Consider the following 21924-nt stretch of genomic DNA (forward strand, 5'->3'; position numbering starts at 1 on the left):
GTAACTCCAATAAAATTCATTGGTCCACCAAATTGGGCATTGGCGGTATTCTTACTTTAGTCTGTCATCAGTTCCCTATCAAGAGTAAGTAAACAGTTGTTTGCATCTCCCCGGGAATAGTGTCACACACCAATATTCAATCCTCTTATAGAAAAAGGAGCAAGTAACAATTGCAAATGAAAACCTCAGACACAAACCACTTTGCTAAACCAGAAACACTAGAGGAAGCAATTTATTGCTGTAGGTGGAATAGAATATGTTATGCTGTTCAACCAAGACTTTGCTTTTGTAGTTGATTCCCCACATCTTACAAAAGACATTTCCAAGAAACCACATTCAAAAACATCTTATGGACAAGGTTGAATGCCTCAAATCTCAGTTAATAAGTAAGCTTGTTTTTTATTGCTATTCTTCCAAAGCTTGCCACCCTTGTTTCCTTTAGCCTCTCTACGTTTCTGGGAGAAGCTTTGAATCTCAACATGCCTATAAGCAAGGACAAGCTGATTTTAATACTGGGAATGGTCTGTTTGGAACAAGGTAACTCTGCAACCCTTTCTTCCATCAGAGGTAAGTTTCAAATTAACTCCATAACTGCTTTCTTTCTTTGTCTGATGGATTCACTCTTGCTGATTCCACTTCTTGTTCATGGGAATATAAGAGAAGCAAATTTTTTCAGAAATGTAATTGGTTTTCAAAAATATTTCTTTGGATTTTGCTCCTGTGCTAAGCATATAAAATTGAAGTGAAACATTTATGGGTGGGTGGGTGGGTAGTAAGTATTTTCTCTTAGTTTTACCAACTGATCTGGAATATCTACTTATTTGAATGCAATCCTGTATCCTTTTATGGAGAAATTCTGGAGATCATCACAGGTTTGGAAACATTTCAAATCCTCAGGGAAATTATCCTGCTCAGTGACATATAGTGTAAATTATTTTTTTTGGCCTTGATTATAACAAGCTGAAAACAGTTGTTGGCAAACTTCTCTGTAGTCAGACTTTGCCAGCCTGGAGTATCAACGTCTTTTCTGTCTCTGCCTCAGTGACTTCAAGGAATACTGAATTTTACGTCTAGCAGATTTATGACTCATTCAGCTAAAGCAGTTGGAAAAGCTTTTGATCATACCTGTACTGGGTTCAGAATGAAAAGACAATTGGTTATTTCATGCTCTGTTTTCGTTAGCTACGTGTCTCTTTGATTTTTAGTTTTCACATCAGCCACATGAAGGTGAAAGTGCTTTTTTTGCAGACAAGATGTGGGGATTAAGCAATAAGTTATATGGGTGAGCTTGTGTACTTTAACATTGATCTAATTAGCTGTCATCATGGGGATATATTCCTAGGGAAAGTCACTTGTGCATTCATTCATGCTTTTCAAATGCAAGGAATTGTGCTAGACCTTAGAAGTGCAAATACATAGGATCCACATTCCTAAGTTTCTCACTCAAGAAGTGGTCCTCCAGTGACTGAAGCAAACAATTAATTCTCACAATGTAGCTTAGAAAGAACTTTTAAAGGATGATGGAGAGTCAGGAGAGAGAGTGCTATGCCATGGGAGAGATCTAGAATGCAGTTTGAGGAAATCGAGGAGGATGTCTCAGTTAAAGCGGTAGGTAACGAGTAAAGAAGCTGAAGGATGATGAGGCAGAGTCGTATATGCCCTCCTGAAAACCTCACGGAAAAATAATCCATCACTGAAATTGCCTAGTGCAAGAAAACAAACTTAATCTAGCCCCTTATACAAAAAGTCAAAAGCCCACATAAATACACACATATTGAAATGTTTTCAGGGGCAAAGTCTTCTTGTAAAGTTATTTCTTCCCTTTACCTGACAGGTATCTGTCTTAACACTGGTATGTGAGTTGAAGCTATCTTTATGCCACTATCCCTGAACAATCTGTTTTCTGGCCTACATTAAATCTAATTAGATTTATTCATATCTGACTGTGTGACAGCCACCACAGACTATGGTCTCAGACTCAGTCTCATGTGCAAAGCAGAGGGAGATATGTGGAAACAATTACAAACTGAGGCAGACTACAGTATCATCAAGTTAACCAAGCAACTCTGTACATCAGGACTTATAATACCCATTGTGCATTTGCTAGATGTGGTGTTTCATACCTGTAATCTCAGCATCCCAAAGGCAAAGGCAGGAGGATCATGAACTTAAAGTTATCCTGAGCACCATAGTGAACTGAACTTGTCTCAAAAATGAGAAAAAGGAAGAAAGGAGGAAATGGAGGGAGGAACTGAGGGATGGAGAGAAGGAGGGAGAAGAAGGAAGGGAGGGAGGGAGGAGGGAAGGGGGAAAGAGGAGAATATTAAATCCCCATGTTTGTGGAGTCCATAGTCTAGCTGGGTTGAAAGCCAGAAACAACTGCCTTGGTATACTGAGTGTCAGAGGGCAGAGAGCACTGTGAGGAATCTCTTTTTTCAGAGATCAGAGAGCTCAGAAAGAAAATAGGCTGCATTCCTGACAACCCAGTAGCAACCTATCCCTAGAGCCCTTAACCTTCACATTCGAAGTCATTCCTTGTTCTGGGGAGATGGTTCAGTCAGTAAAGTACAAAAGACTGGGCTCAGTCCCCAGAAACCATTTTTTTTTTAAAGCTGATATGATGATATACATACTTCTGGGGAGGCAATGACAGACAGATCCCTGGGGCTAGCTGGCTAGCCAGCCTAGGCCATTTGGAGAGTTCCAGGCTAGTGAGAGGCCTTGTCTCTAAAAACAAGCAGAAAGCAGCTGAGGAAGACTGTCCAAGTTGACCTCTGGCCTTCATATGTACACATGTGCTTGTGTACACACACACACACACACACACACACAAAATAAATAGAAATTGTCCCGATAGTGTGCATCTTATGTGTGACAAAACCTGAGTAATCTCTTGTTTTTCAAAACACAGCTAATCCCAACCATTAACTTAAAGCCATGTTATAATTTTTCTATATATTCCATATACTGCATTTTGTTCTTGTTCAGAAGATTTTTCCATATATCTTAGTCCTAGAAACTCAGTGTCTGTCTTGTCTTTTCCCAGCTCCTAACTGTGGGCAGAGTCTGGTTAAACCGCAGTCTCAGAATTACTTTAGCCTTTTCAGTCGCATTGTTGGGGGAAGCCAAGTGGAAAAGGGTTCCTATCCTTGGCAGGTGAGTCTCACAAACCCTTCTATGATGTCCCAAGCTTGTATCTCCCCAGATCATATGCTACTTCTATTAGGTCACCCTCTCTGGAGGAAAAAATAAACTAACAACTATTGGAGAAATTATTTTGGCCACTCCACGTAGTTAAAAGGATATTTATTTAATGGCGTAACTCACAAATTAAGTAATGGGTAGGTCACAGGGTCTGGGGAAGGTGTAACGCAGTCCAGCGGTGTTCTCCGGAGCTCTGCACAGTCCACCTTTACCGTTCAGCGTCCCGGCACCGAGAGAGCGCACAGAGAGAGCGCTGGCCCTCAGGTCCCCAGGCGCCTCCCCTCACCCCGCCTCGTAGGCATGACAGTTGCCAGAGTCTCAATGGGGGTTGGAACTTCCAGATCCAAGCTGGAATGGCTACCCACTACAAACAACACTCCAAAGCTGTGCTTTCCTAATCTTGAAAGAAGACACTTCTCAACCCAATTAATCAAGATTAATATTCGTGGTTGAATTTTTGTTTAGCAGGTTGCCTGACTGTCTTAGTTAGGGTTTCTATTAAGAGAGACCATGACCACAGCAACTCTTATAAAGGAAAACATTTAATTGGATGGCTTACAGTTTCAGAGGTATAGTTCATTATCATCATGGTGGCACATGGTGGCATGCAGGCAGATATGGTGCTGGAGAAGGAGCTGAGAGTGGAGAAGGAGCTACATCTTGATCTGAAGGTAACAGGAAGTGAACTCAACTAGGCATAGCTTGAGCATAGGAGACCTCAAAGCTTACTGCCATAGTGACACACTTTCTCCAACAAGGCCATGCCTGCCTCAACAGGGCATACCTCCTAATAGTGCCACTCCCTATGAGTTTATGAGGACCAATTACATTCAAACTACCACAATGACTGTCATTGATAAACTTTACAAATACTTGTTTGAATAAATAATTGGTCACTTGATCAATTGGTTATCTGCTCAATTCAGAAGTTCATATTCAAATCCTAATGGTGATCCAATGGCTTTTCTTTCATGGTTTTTTGTTCTATGTCTTCTATTCTTAGCCTCCTCTCAGTGTTCCTCCTTTTTCATTGCTCATTGTTTCTTTGTTTTGGTTCAAAGAATCTAAGCTAGAGCCTAAAAAGCTCTAAGCATTCACTGTACCACTGAGCTACACAACATTAGCAGTGTCTCTTTGTGTTTCTTTTATTTTTTTCTTTTCTACTGTTCATAAATAATTTTTGGTTAAAAGGTGAAAAATTCTAATCAACTGCCTTTTTCTCATCCTAAAAATGTGAAGCTATTCATTGAAAATATTTACTTCTTTATTATAAGTCACCTTAGAATCAAATCAAATATCATGAATAGATTGAGTTGAAAACAGAAAGTATGTTTATAAGGGTCAGAGAGACATTTCAATGAGTAAATGTGCTTTCTACTAAGCCTGACAACCTGAATTTGATCCCAGGGACCTACATGGTGGAATGAGAGAAATGATGTCCAAGATTTGTCCTCTGATCTCTACATGTGTATCATGCATGCATACACACACACATGCATGCACACATACACACATACACACAGAGAGAGAGAGAGAGAGAGTATACTCAAAGAGGAAGGAAGGATAAAATGAAAAAAATCACTCTAAGTATGTTGAAGCAGAAAACTAAAGAACAGACTTGAAGTTCTAGGTGTCAAATAGTTCATTAAGCATGTGAGAAAACAGTAGACCCAAATTACTGTCGTATACATTGTCATAGTCCCTGACTCATAATCACTGTGGTTAAGCTATATGTATCTGTCTTTCATAATATGCTCAGATGTAGGTTTGTGGGGAACCCCACAGCATTAACTTTCACCAACTTAAATCTGTCATCTAGGTGTCTCTGAAACAAAAGCAGAAACACATCTGTGGAGGAACTATCATCTCTTCACAGTGGGTCATCACAGCTGCTCACTGCATGGCTAAAAGGTAGGAGGAAGTTTGGCTCATGGAGGAGGACCAGGTTACCCCACCCCCTTGGAATCAGAATCAATTACTACTCTTGTAAAACACAAGGAATCTTCCTAACTGGGTGTCACAAATGAGGCTCTGTGACATTGTAGGCTGGTCCTCATCTTAGGAAAGGATTCTTTGCAGAAGTAAAATGCTGTATTTACATAAATCCACTGAAGTCAACAAAGAGTAATGTCAAAAGACTGACTAGTGAAAGTTTCCTACTAGTTTTGGTGAAATATTTCAGTGAAAAAGCACTATTTTACATCTTAAGAAGTAGATAAAAGAAAACAAACACAGACCAGTAAAATATAGACTCTCAAGTCTTTCTTCCTGTCAGTCTTGCTTCTCTGATCTTCAACCTAAGAACTTACATTTTTTTTAATCAGCTTTCTAGTATGATCCAAATACTCTGCTGTCAGTGTCAGAACATTATCATGGTTACACCTGGCTGTAATCAAGATAATTTTCCCATAGTTGTCTTTTTAATTTAAGTCCGAAAACATTCTTAGGATGCTCACTTACTGCCAGTTGCTAGTGAGTACCAAAGACACAAAAATTACTAAGGCATGATGCCTCCCAGAGGGTCCATTGTTTAAAAGGAAATTAGCCTGGAATTTGGTGCACATCTGTAGACACAGCTACTTGAACAGCTGAAGCAGGAAGAATGCTTGAGTCCAGGAATTTGGGACCAGCCTGAGAAACATAGAAAGACCCTGTATGTTGAGTAAAAATAAAAATAAACAAGCAAACAAACAAATGAGTAAATAGCTGACAGTGTCCCTACAATATAGGTAGGTAGTGGTAACCTAGGGAGATATTATGTACTAGATTAAGTAGCTAACATACCCAAGATTCGGAAAAACATTCCAAGAGAAATGATGCCCTTTCCAATAGTATATAAAATATCACCATTGGAAATGAAGGGTCCCAAAGAATGGAAAGCTCAAAATGCTTACTCCATCCTATCTCATCCTATCAAGTTTCTTCTAGATAACACTGACCTGAAAAAATAGCATCTTTCTCATTTCATGGGAGAACTATAAGCTACAAATATAAAGAAGGTAAAGAGACATCCCCACTTTCCATTGTTGTAATTGGTGCCAAATCCTTGAGTATGTATACTCCCTAGAACATCAGAGTTAGGGTGATGTCCTTCATAATACAAATGCCACATGAGATTTAACACTAAAGCCACAACCTTACTGGGAATTACAAATAATTCACAAAATAATGCACTGGTATTATGACTGGGACAGTCTAATTCAGTGGTTCTCAACCTTCCTAATGCTGTGACCCTTTAATACAGTTTCTCATGTTGTCATGACCCCAGCCATAAAATTATTTTTGTTGTTGCTTCCTAACTATAATTTTGTTATGAGCTATGATGCAAATACCTGTGCTTTCACAACTGTAATCATTCCCAGCAGTCTGGAAATGGAAGCTGGAGGATCAGAAATCCAAGGTCATCCTCTGATACATAGTGACTTCCATGAGTTTACATAAGACCCTGCTTCAAAAAGAACAATAAGAAAAATGGAATGGTTGGACTTGGCAGCATATTTCTATAATCACAGTATTCCAGGCTGAGGCAGATGAGTTCCAATCTGCATATGGCCTACAGAGTATTCTTCAGCTCAGCCTGTGTTATGTAACAAGATCCTGCCAAAAAAGCAAAAACTGGAGAAAAACAAAAACAAAACAACACAGAACATTGATTATAACCAGGTGGCCAGATCTTGCCATGAGAATTCATGTTCTAGCTTTCTGGGTGCTTAGGTGCCTGAGGTACTCTTGGTTTAAATGCAAATGTTTAACAAGATGAACAAAGGAAATGCAAAAACTGGAGGAAAAAAAAACTGCCCCAAAGAGTTAAAGAACTAAATTAATTGAATGTGACGGGTTCAACTGAAGAGATAACTAAAGAAAAAAAGTGTAGAACATGTTACTGCTGATGACTTGGTGGAAGAAATCGCTCCATAAGGCAGACAGACTCCTGATAGCTGGCAATGTAAAAGAGTAACTCCTATAAAGAATGAAAACATTCCTTGCTCAGTAAAAAAAAAAAAAAAAAAAAAAAAAAAAATACCTGTGCTTTCTGATGATCTTAGATGATACTTTTGAAAGGTTCGTTTGACCTTCCAAAGTGGTCATGACCCACAGATTGAGCTAATAAGATAGTTGAATAAAATTTCATATATATTTTAGCTCCCTGAATTACAATGCATGTGTGTGTATCTCTCTAGCTAATTACAGATGACACTGACAAATACTAACGATATCATGTCACTATCTCTACACTTTACAAGCCCTCCCCTGGAACTCAGAGTCTCTGTGTTTTGTTTTTCTAATAGCAATGGGCTCATTCTCAGTTGCTTTGCTCGGCAATCTCATGCCTCACATTATCCACCCATGTCAATTTGAAGGAGCCAATTTGCCAGCATTTACAACCACACTCAGAGGCTCATTAAAACCCCATCTCTTTCCTTCTCCCTTTTCATAGAAACATTGCATTAACTTTGAATGTTACTGCTGGAGAACATGACCTGAGCCAAGCAGAGCCAGGAGAGCAAACACTAGCCATTGAAACCATCATCATACACCCGCAGTTCTCCACCAGAAAACCTATGAACTATGATATTGCTCTTCTGAAGATGGTTGGAACCTTCCAATTTGGTAAACACTCGTGGTGCACCTGATCGTCCACCCTTTTTCCCCCATAACCTTTGACCCATACTATATCCCCTACAGATCATGTTACACAGTCTGAAACCAGTTCTTCTGGGTCATAAACTGGAAGGCAGAAATTTTTCTGGAGGGTCCCCTACCTAAAATGCCCTCTGCTTATGGTTCTGGAGGTAGGGTTATATGGTGTCAGGAGAAGAAAGCTGACAAGTGACCCCTGAAGACACCAGGCTGATATACCACAAACCTTAAGGGGGGTTGGGGGACCACCCAGATGCCCATAGGTGGGCAACTATGGTACCCTCTCCTGCATGAATGAGCCTAGCCCTGCCTTGATCTTTTCTTTAGGCCAATTTGTGAGGCCTGTGTGTCTTCCAGAGCCAGGAGAACACTTTAAGGCTGGATTTGTTTGCACAACTGCAGGCTGGGGTCGATTGGCTGAAGGTAAGGGCCCCTGCCCCACTCCTCTTAATCCATATTCAAACTTTCTGGTGCGTAACCAGAAATCAGAATTTTAATTATTTTTTTAAACAACCAGGCAAGCATTCCAAAAGGCAGAGAATTTCAGTGCATTTAAGAATCTTGCCAGGCAGTAGTGGCACACGCCTTTAATCCCAGCACTCAGGAGGCAGAGCCAGGGAGAGCTCTGTGAGTTCAAGGCCAGCCTGATCTACAGAATAAGATCCAGGACAGGCACCAAAACTACACAGAGAAATCCTGTCTCAAAAAAAAAAGAAAGAAAGAAAGGAAGGAAGGAAGGAAGGAAGGAAGGAAGGAAGGAAAGAAAGAAAGAAAGAAAGAAAGAAAGAAAGAAAGAAAGAAAGAAAGAAAGAAAGAAAGAAAAGAAAAGAAAAGAAAAGAAAAGAAAAGGAAAGGAAAGGAAAGGAAAGAAAAGAAAGAAGAGAAGTTATCATCTTTCCAAAAAGACAAAAACCTACATCCAGCTGCTGTTGTTGAAAGGACTGGGCGTCTTCACCTCCGAACAGTAAATGGCTTACCTTGATGGGCCCATCTCTGTGTTCCAGGTGGCAGCCTCCCACAAGTCTTGCAGCAGGTGAACCTGCCAATTTTGACTCAGGAGGAATGTGAGGCAGCTCTGTTGACCTTAAGGAATCCCGTTACTGGGAAGACATTTCTCTGCACAGGATCCCCTGATGGAGGAAAAGATGCTTGTCAGGTAAGTGGCTGCAGCTATGCTCCAGGCCCAGGAAAGTTTATTAGCAGGGAGGAACCTAAGAATGCTGATTCCAGTTGAGCCTAGAATCTGCTTTTCACCAAAAATAATAGAGGTGGTGCCAAGGATGAGGTGCGCCAGGTTCTCCCACACCTTAAGGATTTCTCTTCTTATTTCCAGGTTTCTAGATTAGGGGTGTTGGGGATGCCACTTTTCAATTCTTGGCATTTATGAAAAGTGCAGTCCATTGTATCACTAGGCAAAACATCTCTGAGTCCATAGTATGAACAGGAAAAGGGAAGAAATACTCTAGCCAGGGACGGAGAGAAGGAACAGCAATGGACAGACTCTGCTGTTCAAGGATCAAATGGAAGCTGTGCCCAGATGTTCTTCCAGAGCCCTGTGTCTAAATTACTAGAGGTCAGGACATGTTATGCTTGGCATTGGCACCCTCATGGGGGAAGAGTGAGCACTTTGAGGCACCTCCACCAACAATCATGGTAACAGAGGTTTCCTTCTTCCTTCCTCAGGGAGACTCAGGAGGGTCACTCATGTGCCAGAACAGGAAAGGGGCCTGGACTCTAGCTGGCGTGACTTCTTGGGGTTTGGGCTGTGGTCGAGGCTGGAGAAACAATTTGAGGAAAAAAGAGCAAGGATCTCCTGGGATCTTCACAGATCTTAGCAGAGTGCTTCCCTGGATCCACAAACATATTCAGACTGGTAATGAAGCCATCCTGCAAGCTTAGGAAGCCACAGGTCTACGGGGTAAAGAGCATCAACAGGCTAGACAAGTTGAGACTGGGGAAGGGCCATTTCTGTTCTTAGTGTAACACTTGAGGATTTTGAAATGTACAATCTAATACAAGAGCAAAACATCATATATATCCAAGTATTAAAATACTGAATGAAGAATGAATACATTCCTCATAAATTGCTTTGGCAATGTTGGAAACTCTGTTAACAGATGATATATGCATCTCCACCTACTTTTCTACTGTTCTAGCAAGATTCAGCAAGTTAAAGCATAGCTCAGTAATGATCAATTGATAATCCAACCACCCAGAGAATGATACTAGGAACTATTTTCAGATTTCTCAATTAAAGAGAGGACACCAGCACCTATTTGATAAAGATCACGGGAGCTGCTAAGCCACATATAGTACATCAGATAGTCCCCACCAGGATGCATATTCTCACTTCAAATTAGACAAAGATTTAGAGACCCTGGTATAGAAGCAACTGTGGTAAATCTGAAGGGTGAAGTCTACATAAACTTTTAGTCAACCAGCCAGGAGAAAATTGCAACTTTGTTTTTAACCTCCAAATTCAACTGTTTCCTTAACTGGTGTCTTCCAGTCTCAAATTGACTTCCATCATTTCCCAACAGGATTAATTAAAATTAACTCATAATTGAGGGATTTTTTTTGAGAGTATTGCTCAATGGTGGGTATCTAATCCTTGGTGTGTGGCTATTCAAAATTCTCATGGTGGGAGGAAGGTTATTTCTCTCTGGCCTCTATTCTCATGCTTTCTTGCCTCTTTTTGCTCTGTATAATCTCCAAGCTAATCGCTGTTTCTTCATTAGTAAGAATAAACTAAGTGAAATCATTTCAAAACGCCAGGACCCCTGTCCTACTTTGTCATTTTATCCACCCTGCTGTTCCTTTCACAGATTATATTGTCAGTATTTGCATATTGACTTAAAACGCTCTACTTTTGAGTCAATTTTTTGTCAGGTACCACAAGCTTTGAATCGCATCTTTCTTTTTGTTTCTCAGGCTATCGGAGAAAGAGCACCAGAGGTGGGTACTCCTTGCAGGCTGCACTTGCAGGACCATGAATTAACATCCTAACATTTCTGAGTGTCATTTCTGGTTATCATCAAAAATCTTCCTCTGGTAGTGTTTCTGTGGTCACTTGGTATAAAACTCTGAAGAGCACCCACAGCTATCCCTGCCAGTCTGCCAATTCCATGTCCACAGAGCTCCGTTCCCTTCCATGTACCTTCTTGTCAAGCCATAGCTTTGTCTAAGTCATCAGACAGTAATTGACAAATACTCACTTTCAACTAGATAATAGAAGATAGGAGGTGGTGCAGAACTAGTTAATAAGCTACATACCCTCCCCTGAAAGTGTCCCTACTTACACAGGAGGCTAATCCCTGCTCACTGTGACTCTTCGGTGAATTCACTCTGAGATCTGGGGCAAGCTCTTTCCTCAGTTACATCCTCCATAAAGAAAGGAGATTGGATCTTAGCCTAACAATTCACTGTGTCTTTGAGGCTGTAGTATTCTTTCTCAAAAAGCAATATGGCAAAGTAGACTTCCCAGAGCTAGGCTGATCATAGATATAAAAGACCAATGTTGTAGGCTTTGGAGCAGATACATCCTTATCCAGGATAGACCACAAAGGATGAAGAAGGAAAAATATGGGGTGCAACTGGTTACAAGTCAGCCAAAGCAGCTCAAGGATAGGATGTGGAATGGATTCTCACAAGGGAAATGAATAGAAAAATAATTTGCAGTCAAATTCTGGGAACTGCACATTTCAGTCAAAAAGTAGACTTCATTGGACAATGGGAAGTTGATTATTTAGAAAGATACATTATAGCTATACTATAAGAATATAAGAACAGCATAAAGGAGGTTAAGGGAAGAATAAGTCAAGGGGAATTCGTTATAGATAAAGAAAAATGAAGGATTAAAATAGAGTAAGGGCCAGAGAATGAAAAGGAGTTAGAAAGGAAAAAATTTTGAGCCAGTTTAGTAAGGACTGAAAGTAAAGAGAGGGAGGAATCCAACTTGACTCTTTATATCACCACAGCTTTGAACATTAGAGACTGAAAGCATACACATAACCAAATCAGAAGTAGCTGCAGTTTTGCTCATGAAGGGAAATTCCACTTGTACCATGTTGAGTTTCAGGGGAGATAACTGGACATTAGTGTAAATCTGACCTAAAGTCCAGAAGAATAGAGTTAAGAGCTGAAACTGCTAGTATGACTAAGCTGATGCTAGGGTCCCTGATAGAAAGAGAAAAGGAAGACTGCGGTAGAACCTGGAAAATGCCTGCACCCACAGAATGAAGTCACGGGATCAAAGTGAAAAAGGAAAATAGGTAACGGCATCTCAAAAGTAAGCCAGGCGTAAAAAGGACAAAAATTCAAAACAATGAGGCATCATAGGAGCCAAGACAGGAAAACAGTTCATGAAGAATGAAAGTGTACAGAAAGGAGAATCAGTGGCTCCCCGTCCTCAGCTTCTGGAAGGTTGTAACAGTGGGTAGCATTGGCTGCCAGCCCTCATGCTGTGGCTTTCTCTCTCAGCTTCATGCAGTGAGCCTGATGGTCTAATCAGTGGGTCTGAGGGAGAGCTGCACTTCCCAGAAAGCCTCCACCTATACTATGAGAGCAAGCAGTGAGTACTCCCTCTGCTGTCCTCCCCCAGACTCTGCCTCCTGCCTGCCTGTGCCCATTAACAGGACCATGACTGTCACTTTCTGAGTAGAAGTAACACCTTCTCCATGTATCTGCCTGCAGACTGTGTGTCTGGACCCTGCTGGTTCCAGAGAACATGCATATATTGTTCAATTTGTCCCACTTGGATGTAGAATCTTGTCACCACAATTACCTGGCAATGTATTCCTTAGAAGAGAGGCTCGTGGGTGAGTGGTCCTTCACACTGTCATATGGAAAGTCATGCTAAGTGGACTTAACAAGGTTTGGCTACAATATGTCTGGCCCTGAGCCATCTGTAAATGCCACATTTTCCTTTTCCAATTTTGAGAGTCTGCTCTAAAGTGGGGAAGAACTGAGTCTAAGCCTGCTGTGGGTACTTCAGCAGCTGCATCCGATACTTGTAAAGCCAGGCTACCTGACCCAATTAGGAGTAAAATTTACATGTACTGCCTGGTCCCCCAGCCACCCCAAGCAGAACACTGCTTAACTGTGTGCAACTGGCTTTTACCTGCCTCAGTAGACTAGGAAGGATGGCACAAAGATGTAGCCATGGGAGGCAAAGCTTATTTACGTCAGAAGCAGAAATGAAGCCAGACATAGTGGCACATATCTGTAACCCCAGAATTTGGGAAATTGAGGCAGGATTGCAAGTTCACGGCCAGCCTGGTGTATATAGTGATATCATGTCTCAAACAATCAAAATACAGAAATGGAGTAGTGTTTCTGTGATTCTCACCCTGAAGTAACTTTGCCCACCCCATTGGGAGATAGTTGGCAGTGTCGCAGAAGTATTCTTGACTTTTGCAACTGAAGAGAATATAGGAGATAATATAAAATGTAGGAGAGCCTATTATAAAGAATGAGACATTTTTAAAAAAATCCTTCAAAAGCCAAAGAGCAACATGAACACAGAACATTCTGTGTCAGAATCCCAGTCATGTAGAAGGTGAAAAGCCTAATTAAACAATATTGAACTTCCAGGACAAGATCAAATCTCCTTGGGGTATTCATATGGTGCCATTTTCCAGACTCTGAACAAAGACTCTTCTCACATTACAGGGAAATTCTGTGGAGAAAGCCTCCCTTCATCCATTCTCGTTGGCTCCAGTTCTGTCAGGCTGAGATTCATCTCTGATGCCACAGATTATTCCACTGGGTTTAATCTCACCTATAAAGCTCTCAAGCCAAACTACCTTCCTGGTAAAACCATTTACTTCCAATGCTTACTATCTAGGCCCTTTGCAGAAGTTTTGACATCACAGGAATTGGGTGAGGGTCTAGGGAGACCTGAGGTCTGCTGGCTCCATAGTGGAGAAGGCAACTTGGCCAGCTGAAGGATGCAGTCTCTCCTCCTTCTCTGCCCTGAAAGTTCATGGTGATCACTGACTCAAGTGAGCTGAGAGGGCCTTAAGAGTTGTAAAAGCTAGTGTACAAGACTCTCCTTCAGTGTTCCTCTGCCAAAAGGTGTAGCTTATCACTTGTTAGAGACAGGAGGGAGATACAAGAAGTCTTTCGTTGGTGGTTGCATTTGTTCTGCCCTCCTTTGTTTTAGATTCTGGCTGCACGTCTCTAACTATCCTCTTTGAAGAAGGCACAATACATAGTATTCACTATCCTGAAGACTACAGTGACATGGCTAGCTGTACCTGGATTTTCCAAGCCCCCAACCATTGCCTCATTAAGGTATTGTGTTTGTACTAAATTAGACATGATATAGTCATGAGATACCTGACAGGCACTGTGCAGACAGAGGTTTTTATCTGATTTGTTTACAGCCATACATTAGCCCTCAGTCAGTACCTGGCACACTACACGAAATATTCAGATAAAGAACCAGCCTTGTTTCCCCTGCAGCCACCACTAGATGGCACTTACACTCTTTAGCTCTTGTTCAAAACCATGCAGTTCCCTAGTGTTACCTTAATCTTTAGACCTGATGACTTTGACAAGTCTTTAGCTCCCTTTAGAAATAAACAACTCTTCATTATAAACTCAAATTAGAAAAAAAATACATTATGACTAATTAAGAAGTTGATAACAATCATGTCAGTGTCATTAAGAGCTCTAAACAGAGAAGACACAGCAAAGAAGAGCCAGCACAGGCCAAGGCCAGGTAATATCTGATTCAACAGAGTTATAAAGTGGACTTAGTAAGAATAAGGGAAAGTGAGGATGAAGCCAAAGTATAGGCCTTTGGATACATACGATAAGAAGTTTATTGCACATTTGACCTCAGTAGGGTAAAAGGCCATTTGTTGTTGCCAAGTGAACACCAATGGACCCTCTGCGGAGATATGTCACTAGGTAGGTGAAGGTAGGTCAGCAGTCAGGATAAGGAGGAGACAGGCATTTATGCATCTTTCTCCTAAAATAACAAGTGAACAAAAGCATGTGAAGAAAAGGAAGAAAAGGAAGAGAAAGGAGAAGGAGTAAGAGGCAACCTAACCCCCCAAACTCTTGCACAGTTGATGCTACTAGTCAAACATCTGTATTAGTTATTTTTCTTATTGCTGTGACTAAACCCCTGACAAGACACAACTGAAGAGAGGAAGGGTATGTTGTGCTTTAGAGCTAGAGAAGACGCAGGCCATCGTGGCAGGGAAGGCAGGTTGGCATTAGCACGAGGTAGACCGTCATATTGTGTTAGTACTCAGGAAGCAGAAAGGAGACAGGAAGTGGCCACAAACCCCTAAGGCCTGCCCGTTAATGACCCACTTCCTCCAGTGGGACTCCACCTCCTCAAGGTTTCACAACCTTTCAACACATCACCATCTCCTGAGGATCAAGTATTCAAATAAGTGAACCTATTGCGGAGATTTCACACTCAAACCATGATATAATAAAGAATATTTACCTAAACTAAGGTAAGTACATCACTAGGCAGTACAATCAAGGAGATTGCCATCTTATGTACAGGCCTAGTTAACCACAGCATTGTTATTGGTGTCTAATTGTACCTGAGGAGAAAAGAGGCCTGGGATACATCTGATGAGTCCTTATGACACATCAGGAAAGAACATGGAGCCTCTAAAACACAAAGCAAACCAAACAAATAAACGGATGTGGCCAATAGTTTGGGTTTATCACCAAAGTTAGAATTTAGAGAGAATTAGAATTGAGAATTATCCAGTACCCTTAAAAACAAGACAGAATAATATGACTGAACCCTTGAATGTTTGAGAGAACCTGGGACTCATAGAATCTGGGACAACAAATACAGTCAGAGGTTAGAAGCCTAAATAAATGAGATCATACTGTTTTTAAGAATGAGTGAAGATGCAGATTGCAAGACAGAGAGAGAATCTGCCATGATTTCCAGAACTGAACCAGTGTTTTGACTTTATAATCATCAGTGCTGAGACTTAGCTTTGCAAAAATACAAAATGACAGAAATACATTTAGGTCTCTTTCAGAAATTACTGGAAATTTTGTCTTAATCCCAAGCCAAATTTCTTTTTAAAAAAATTCAAGTCAGCAACTCAAACAGAAGTTCTTAAAATCAAATATTTTAACACAATTTGATCTAAATTTGTGATTTGAATGATGGTAGGGAAATATTTGAATCTTTGTTTTCTATAATAAAGCTGTTATGTTTCTATAAGAGCAGGAAACTTTGTATGTGCAGCAAAAACTCCTGAGTTCATAACAGGCACTGGGCTTGCATCTGAGCTGTGGTGTTTCATGCAGCATTAATAAGGATTGCATTAGGCAACTGCATGCTTAGTGTCAAGTGTACATGTTTTATGTTCAGAACCAAGGCTGTAGTAGAGTCACATGATACAACACAGGCAAGAATACCACAAACACTGTGGATTCATACTGTGAGTTAAATTTTGGTCATTGCTCCTTAAGAAAAACATACTGATGCCAAATTGTTCCCAATCCCTTCACCCCCGCCATGTGAAGTCACAACCCACAGTTTCCTTGCTCTCCCTTCAAGTGCTTCCCTTTGTCTATGTACTTCCCCTCCCTTTGTCTAATACAAAACAAATGCCCCATATAGAAACCAATGCAGAGGAAAGAATATAATTGCATCAAGATGGCTTCTGACACAGTTTTCAGATCACACAAAAGTACCATCCACAAGCAGAGAGGTAAATGAAACCTGCTTCCATTTAATATCAGGATCACAGAAACTGTCATGATTTGTTATTAGTAAACTGCTGGGGTTTATATTTCAGCTCAACACTCAAAAGCAACTGTCTCTACCCTTCACTAAGATTTCTGCTTAGAGCCATGAATTCTCCAAGTTCACTGTTCTGATTCTGAGTTCTTTTTGCAGATGCTTCCTGTAGCTTCCAGGCAACGCTTTGTTTGATAGCAGCTATTAAGTCCATTTGTAACTGAGGCACTGGTACACATTGGTAGCAACAGAGAGTCAATATGATGAGGAGACAGATACATCTTCCCAGGTAGAAAGACTTAACTTGTGAGAGATACAACTACCTTAAGCTTTCAGTCAAGTGAACTGGAAATTCACAATTAAATACCAAGAACAAGGGTTATAGTGTAAGATCTCTAGAAAAGCAGTTTGTGTCCAGACCAGCATTTACATGGTCAAGCAGCACAACCCAAAGTGTCCTCCAGAGAAGACAGTCTCTGTAGGATGGTTCTTCCATCCCCTGCAGCTGCTTAGGAGCTCAGATATTTACAGATCCTCATCCTTACATGCAGGCTGTTTGGTAGCTTCTATGTTTCAGTATTTTTAAAGAGTCTACTGTCTTTTCCTAAGTAATTTAGCCACTCATGAATATCTCTAGAACTTTCTCAACTAAGTTCTTACCCTAGAGCAGTGGTTCTCAACCTTCTTAATGCTGCAACCATTTAATACAGTTCCTCGTGTTGTGGTGACCCCAACCATAAAATTACTCTTGTTACTACTTAATAACTGTAATTTTTACTACTGTTATAAATTGCAATTTCATATCTGTGTTTTCTAATGGTCTTAAGTGACCCTTGTGAAAGGGCCATTCAACCCAAAAGGGGTCATGACCCACAGGTTGAGAACCACTCCTTTAGAGCAAGGTGAGTAACCTAGAGTTATCTGCTCACTACTTGAGCTTCTCTAAATGTAACCAGGAGTCTTCTCAGCTGTCATTTCAGAGCCTAGAAATAGAAGAAAATGGGGACTGCACTTCGGACTATGTGACTGTACACAGTGATGTCGAGAGGGAGAAGGAAATAGGTTCGTATTCCCCTGAAGCCCTGGCTTTGCCTGGTTGGCTTTGGACTTGGTCTTGAGGTGAAGAATAAAAGTATTTGTCTTAATTTTCCTGTGTTCCCTGAACCTCCTCCATCTCTCTCTGTAGTCTCACCACCACTCCTGCTTTTGTGTAGTGGAGCAAAGAGCAGGGACAAAATAACTATTTGAACCAAAATGTAAAAGGCCCTAATGAAGAAGAATCAGATAGAGACATGCCTCATGGGCTGGAGAGGAAGCTCTGTGGTAGAGTGCTTGCCCAGCATGCACAAGGCCCTTAGTTTCATCCCTAGCCCTGGTACCTCAAAAAGTGTCTCAGTAAGTCTTGTGGCTAGAGGCAATTCCCTTAGCAGCACTTTGGGAGTATTCAGCAGATGAGACAAACCTGAAATGCTGGTGGGGTCAAAACACATTTTGAAGAGGCAAATCCCTTTGTTTTGAAGAGGAGTTGTGGTACTTGTCAGAAAAGCTTGTCAACAACTATCTAAAGCACATTTGTTTTCTCTTTCTTTAATGTTGTATCTGTTCATTTGGCTTCACTTACCTGCACGGGGGTCTCACAGCTCGCCTATGTGGCTATGTGGTACCTGACCCTGTGCTGAGCACCTCCAGTGTGATGCTCATCAGCTTCCAGTCAGATGAGAATGGCACCTCCAGGGGCTTCCAGGCTGAAGTCTCCTTCATTTCTAGAGCAGGTAAGAAGTTAGAGGCATCAGCTCTCAGGTTCCCAGCTCTAATTATTAGTAAAGGGCAATCTGAGCAGTACAACATGGGTACCACTGATGCCCTTATAGCAATTGCATACTATAAGTTACCAAGAATGGTGAATATGGGACAGTAAACCATTTAATGTTCCTAGGAATAGATGTGGTTAGATTTTACAAACCTTTGGTGTGTGTATCAACCAGTCAGTATATAAGCTTCATTAACATTAAATTTATGGAGAACAGCATTATAATGCATGTCTAAAAGAAACTTATCCAGCACATGTAGTTTGATTTGTTTTTGTTTTTGAGACTGGCCTAGAATTCGATGTAACCTCAGACTCACCATCTTCCTGCCTCCACCTCTTAAATGGTGGGATTACAGGTTCCTACAGTCATGCCTAAGTCATTCATTTTGTGTGTGTATGTGTGTGTATACCTATACACACACATGTCACAGCAGGCATTTTGAGGTCAGAGGACAGCTTGCAGGAGTCTCTTCTCTTGTACCACCATGTGGGTCCCAGAAATTGAACTCAGGTCATCAGGTTTGGCTGCCAACACGTTTACCAGTTGAGCCATCTTGCCAGCTCAAGTTCATGTATTTTCTATATGAAATATATTATGGTCTTCTTCTTGCACTAGGGAACACTTCAGCCCTATGCTTAGGAACTATATTAAACAGCTAAATCACCAATAAAAAACACAAAAGCACACACACACCACCACCACCACCACCCAAATGGCAGGGCAATAAATAGACTATGACTAGGACTTTTGTTTGTAGCATGAAAGCTGGAACAAGAAGGCAGAATGGAGGACTGAAGAGATGGAGGTTGAAAACACTTTATACTCTTGCAGAGGGCCCAGGTTCAATTCCCAGTACTCAGGGCAGCTTGTGACCATCTGAAACTCTGGTTCCAGGGAATCTAGCACCCTCTTACGACCTCCACAAACATCAGGATGACACACAGTATGTATACATGCATATACAAGCAAAACATTAATACACATAAAATAAAATAAATAAATTTGGGGAAAAAAAGGAGGAAGAGGAGGTGGCAGACTGTGCCTTGTTCCACCTGACCTGGAAACATGAGCATCAAATGTTCCACAAAAGCACCATGACTCTTGCCTGTGGGATTATGTCTTAGTTATATTCTATTGCTATGAAGAGACACATGACAAACAATTAAATGGGGGCTTACTTCAGTTTCAGAGGGTTAGTCTATGATCATCATGATGAGAAGCATGGTGGCAAGCAGGCAGGCAAGCAGGCATGGCATTAGAGCAATGCCTGAGAGCTTACTCCTGATCCACAAGCACACAGTAAAAAAGGAGCATGACTAGGCCTGGAGTGAGTGTCATAGTTAATGTTCTATTGCTGTGAAGAGACAACATGACCAAGGCAATTATTAAAAAATAAAGTTTAATTGGGAGCTTGCTTATAGTTTCAGATGGTTAGTCCATTATCACAGTGGTGGGAAGCAGACAGGCATGGCATTGGAACAGTAGCTGAGAGCTTTACATCCTGATCCAAAGGCACCAAGCAGAGAAAGAGGGAGACTGGGCCTGGAGTAGGCTTTTGAAACCTCAGAGCCCACTCCCAGTGACACACCTCTTCCAACAAACCCATACCTCTTAATCTTCTCCAACAGTTCTACTCCCTGGTGACCAAGCATTTTAATATATGAGTCTATGGGGGCCTTTCTCATTCAAACCACCATAGTGGGCTTGTGAAATCCAAGTGCACCCTTAATGGCACACTCTTTCAACATGATCCTACCCCTAGTCCTTTCTAAATAGTTCACAATCTAGGAACCAAATATTCAAATATATGACCCCACTCTCATTCAAACCACCACAGGTTACAAATAAACTTTAGTGATTAGGCAGTCTCATATATGGACTCCACAAAGAATTAAATTAAGGTGCATGTCTGAACTTTGGCTAGTCCTTTCCAGATGTATGGTCTTAGGAATGTCATCAAGGACTCAATATTTCCAATCTTATAATGGAACAATAATTCATGTATAAGAGTGGAGTGGGGAATGGTGATCAGTGGTAGAGCATGTATGAGGCCCTAGGTTCAACTCCTAGCACAGCTAAGAATAAAAAACAAAGAAAATGAAACAGAGTGAGAATAAGGGTTGAATCAGAGAAGAGTCACTTGGCTATGAGCAAATGTGGAACACATACCCAGTGGAAAAGGTCATGTATCACCTTCATCCATTATTATAAGGCCCTGGACACTTGTGCTACCCAACCTCCATGTCTTCACTCTCATGATTCTTCTTCTGCATGGGAAATCCAAAGAGCCAGTTATCTCCTTCCTGAGCTTCCAATTTTGTTTAGCCCTTCAACAGTGGCTGAAGGGGAAACCAGGTTGAAGTTAAAATATTCCACCTCTCTAAGAGACCCATGTAGCCCTGTTTATTGAGGTGTCTCCACAATTCTGATAAGATCACCATAAATCACTTTTTGATGTTCCAAACTCGACAGTCTGTGAGCCAAGCAATTATATTATGTTTATACTCAGATTTCAATATCTCCATATCAGAGGATGACTCGGTGCTTCTGGAGACATGGGATGTGCCACCTGGAGCAATGAAAGCTTTCTGGTAAGCTGCTTTGAGGAGTTTGACTAAGGGCTCAGTAAGTGCTGGAATAAATTAATGTCTTCTAAAGTGTGCTGGAATCCTAAACTGCAGTACCTGAGAAGGCAACCTTATATTCGGAGATACAATCTTTATAGAAGCAATTGGCTTAAAATGAGGTCATTAGAGCATGCCAATCCTATATCACTTATATCTTTATAAAATGTGGAAATTTGGATGCAGAGAGAGACACACATAGAGGAACACCCTGTGAAGATGAAGACAAACATTGGGGGAGGGGGACACCAGCAACTGACAGTGACCTACCGAAGCAAGGGGAGCGGCATGGAAGGCATTGAGAAGCATTTCAACCCTCAGAAAGAATCAACCTGCTGACACACTGACCTTGGACCTCCGTCTTCCAGAAATGTAAGACAATAAACCTCTGCTATTCTAGCCACTGGTGCAGTTTGGAGTATTCTTTTAACAGTAGCTTTAGCAACTGATTTCATCAGAAAAGGCTTACATATTTGTCAGGGCTGACTAAACATCCACAGCACTGGCAATTAGGAAGGAAAAACCCAAGGGAATACCAGAGTCCAGGGCTGAAGTTGTTCCCCACAGGAAGCCCTCTCTCTGTATGTCTCTCTGTATCTCTCTTTCTCCCTCTCTCCATTCGAGACAAGGTCAAGGATGAAGTAAGCAAGGATGATCTTGAGTACCTGATCCTCCTGCCTCTGTGTCCAGTGTGCTGGAATTATAAGGTGGGTACCACCATACTTGGTTTGTGCAGTGTGGAGTATCAAATCCAGGGCTCCAAGCATGCTGGGCAAACACTCTATCAGTTGATCTTTATACCTAGCCCTCCCAATAAGGGGGAACTTCAGTCCTGACTTTGAAGACTTTCAATGAATCAAGCCAAGCCAACCCAGATAGTCCAGGATGGTCTGTACCTGGAGTTAATAGG

General features: G+C 41.2%; 1 protein-coding gene across 2 annotated transcripts; it reads left to right on the forward strand.

Annotated features, from left to right (window-relative positions):
* The first annotated feature begins 400 nt into the window (after window positions 1-400).
* On the forward strand, window positions 401-21411 carry Ovch2 (ovochymase 2). 2 transcript variants are annotated; one of them, XM_037211739.1, is made up of 16 exons: window positions 401-567; window positions 3047-3156; window positions 5024-5115; window positions 7643-7815; window positions 8173-8268; window positions 8850-9001; window positions 9529-9718; window positions 10777-10800; window positions 12325-12415; window positions 12538-12662; window positions 13516-13656; window positions 14009-14139; window positions 17548-17641; window positions 18220-18351; window positions 20900-20981; window positions 21201-21411. In XM_037211739.1, coding segments are annotated over exons 1-16 (1722 nt in total). In that variant the 5' UTR covers window positions 401-479; the 3' UTR covers window positions 21202-21411. The 2 variants fall into 2 exon arrangements, with proteins under 2 accessions (XP_037067634.1, XP_037067639.1); XM_037211744.1 differs by lacking the exon at window positions 10777-10800.
* The last annotated feature ends 513 nt before the right edge of the window (window positions 21412-21924 follow it).

The sequence above is a fragment of the Peromyscus leucopus genome, chromosome 1 (assembly GCF_004664715.2).
Source record: "Peromyscus leucopus breed LL Stock chromosome 1, UCI_PerLeu_2.1, whole genome shotgun sequence".
Classification (NCBI taxonomy): domain Eukaryota; kingdom Metazoa; phylum Chordata; class Mammalia; order Rodentia; family Cricetidae; genus Peromyscus; species Peromyscus leucopus.

Coding starts and splice junctions, on each gene's coding strand:
- Ovch2 (XM_037211739.1), top strand. CDS start 480: ATGCCTATAAGCAAGGACAAGCTGATTTTAATACTGGGAATGGTCTGT. Junction 9,719..10,776: donor CCACAAACATATTCAGACTG/GTAATGAAGCCA, acceptor TTTGTTTCTCAG/GCTATCGGAGAAAGAGCACC. Junction 10,801..12,324: donor TCGGAGAAAGAGCACCAGAG/GTGGGTACTCCT, acceptor TTTCTCTCTCAG/CTTCATGCAGTGAGCCTGAT.